Source organism: Physeter macrocephalus, unplaced genomic scaffold (genome assembly GCF_002837175.3).
Source record: "Physeter macrocephalus isolate SW-GA unplaced genomic scaffold, ASM283717v5 random_1304, whole genome shotgun sequence".
Classification (NCBI taxonomy): domain Eukaryota; kingdom Metazoa; phylum Chordata; class Mammalia; order Artiodactyla; family Physeteridae; genus Physeter; species Physeter macrocephalus.
Window position 1 is genome coordinate 24,157 of NW_021147023.1, and position 844 is coordinate 25,000.

The window sequence follows — 844 nt, forward strand, 5'->3', positions numbered from 1 at the left end:
GGGCACGAACCCGTGTCCCCTGCATCGGCAGGCGGACTCTCAACCAGTGCGCCACCAGGGAAGCCCCGCCTTAGGATATTTTTTGATAAGTGATAAGGGGACCCAGAGTGGGCTGGGGGGACTTCCTTGCCCTCAGAATTCCAAGTGTCCAATGACCAACCTTGTAGAAACCGTATCCCTCCCCAGAGGCCTCTGCCAGCCCTTCCTTATGCACAAAGAAGCCGATGCAGCCCCAGCGTCCAGCCCCTCTGTCCTCTCCTAGCTCCTGAGTTCTGTTCATCACTAAAAATGCCATTTGGGGATTTTCCCCCTTTTGTTTTTATTGCCCTAACACCAGACGAGTGAAGAAGATGAAGAGGTACAGGAGGAGGAGGAAGACCCAGAAGAAGACAGGAAATCCACAAGAGAAGAGGAGAGTGAATTGCCCAAGTCTCCAGAGCCACCACCAGGCCCGGTCCTGGCTTCCGCAGAGGGGCCGCCCCTGCAAGCCCTGGGCCAGCCCTCAGGCTCCTTCATCTGTGAAATGCCCAACTGTGGAGCTGTAAGTGTCTCTGCGCCCTCCAGGCATCTGGGACTCCTGAGAGCCGTACATACAGCTGTGCCCGGCTTTAAGGGATGATGCACTTTGCAAAAGGTGTACTTTCAGCAGTGAGAGTTTGGCAGAGGGAAGTCCATGTGGCCATGCTTTTCTTTCTTTCATCCATTTACTTATTCATTCAGCCCGTAGATATTTCTGGAGTGTGTGTTCTCTGTTAAGCACCGTGCTTGGAGGACACAGGTCGGTCCCTGCCCTCAGGGAGCATGTGATTCAGGCTCTGCAATGGACCTTGGCCTCCAGAACTTA

At 54.3% G+C, this 844-nt stretch overlaps 1 protein-coding gene across 1 annotated transcript in view; it reads left to right on the plus strand.

Annotated features, from left to right (window-relative positions):
• LOC102989779 (transcriptional-regulating factor 1) overlaps nt 1-541 on the plus strand; it is a gene marked incomplete at its 3' end in the record, with an annotated part of 23,746 nt that extends 23,205 nt beyond the window's left edge. Inside the window, exon 10 of the mRNA XM_028487305.1 lies at nt 338-541. Coding sequence (XP_028343106.1) covers nt 338-541 — 204 coding nt within the window. The remainder of the gene's footprint in view (nt 1-337) is intronic.
• Between the last annotated feature and the right edge of the window lie 303 nt (nt 542-844).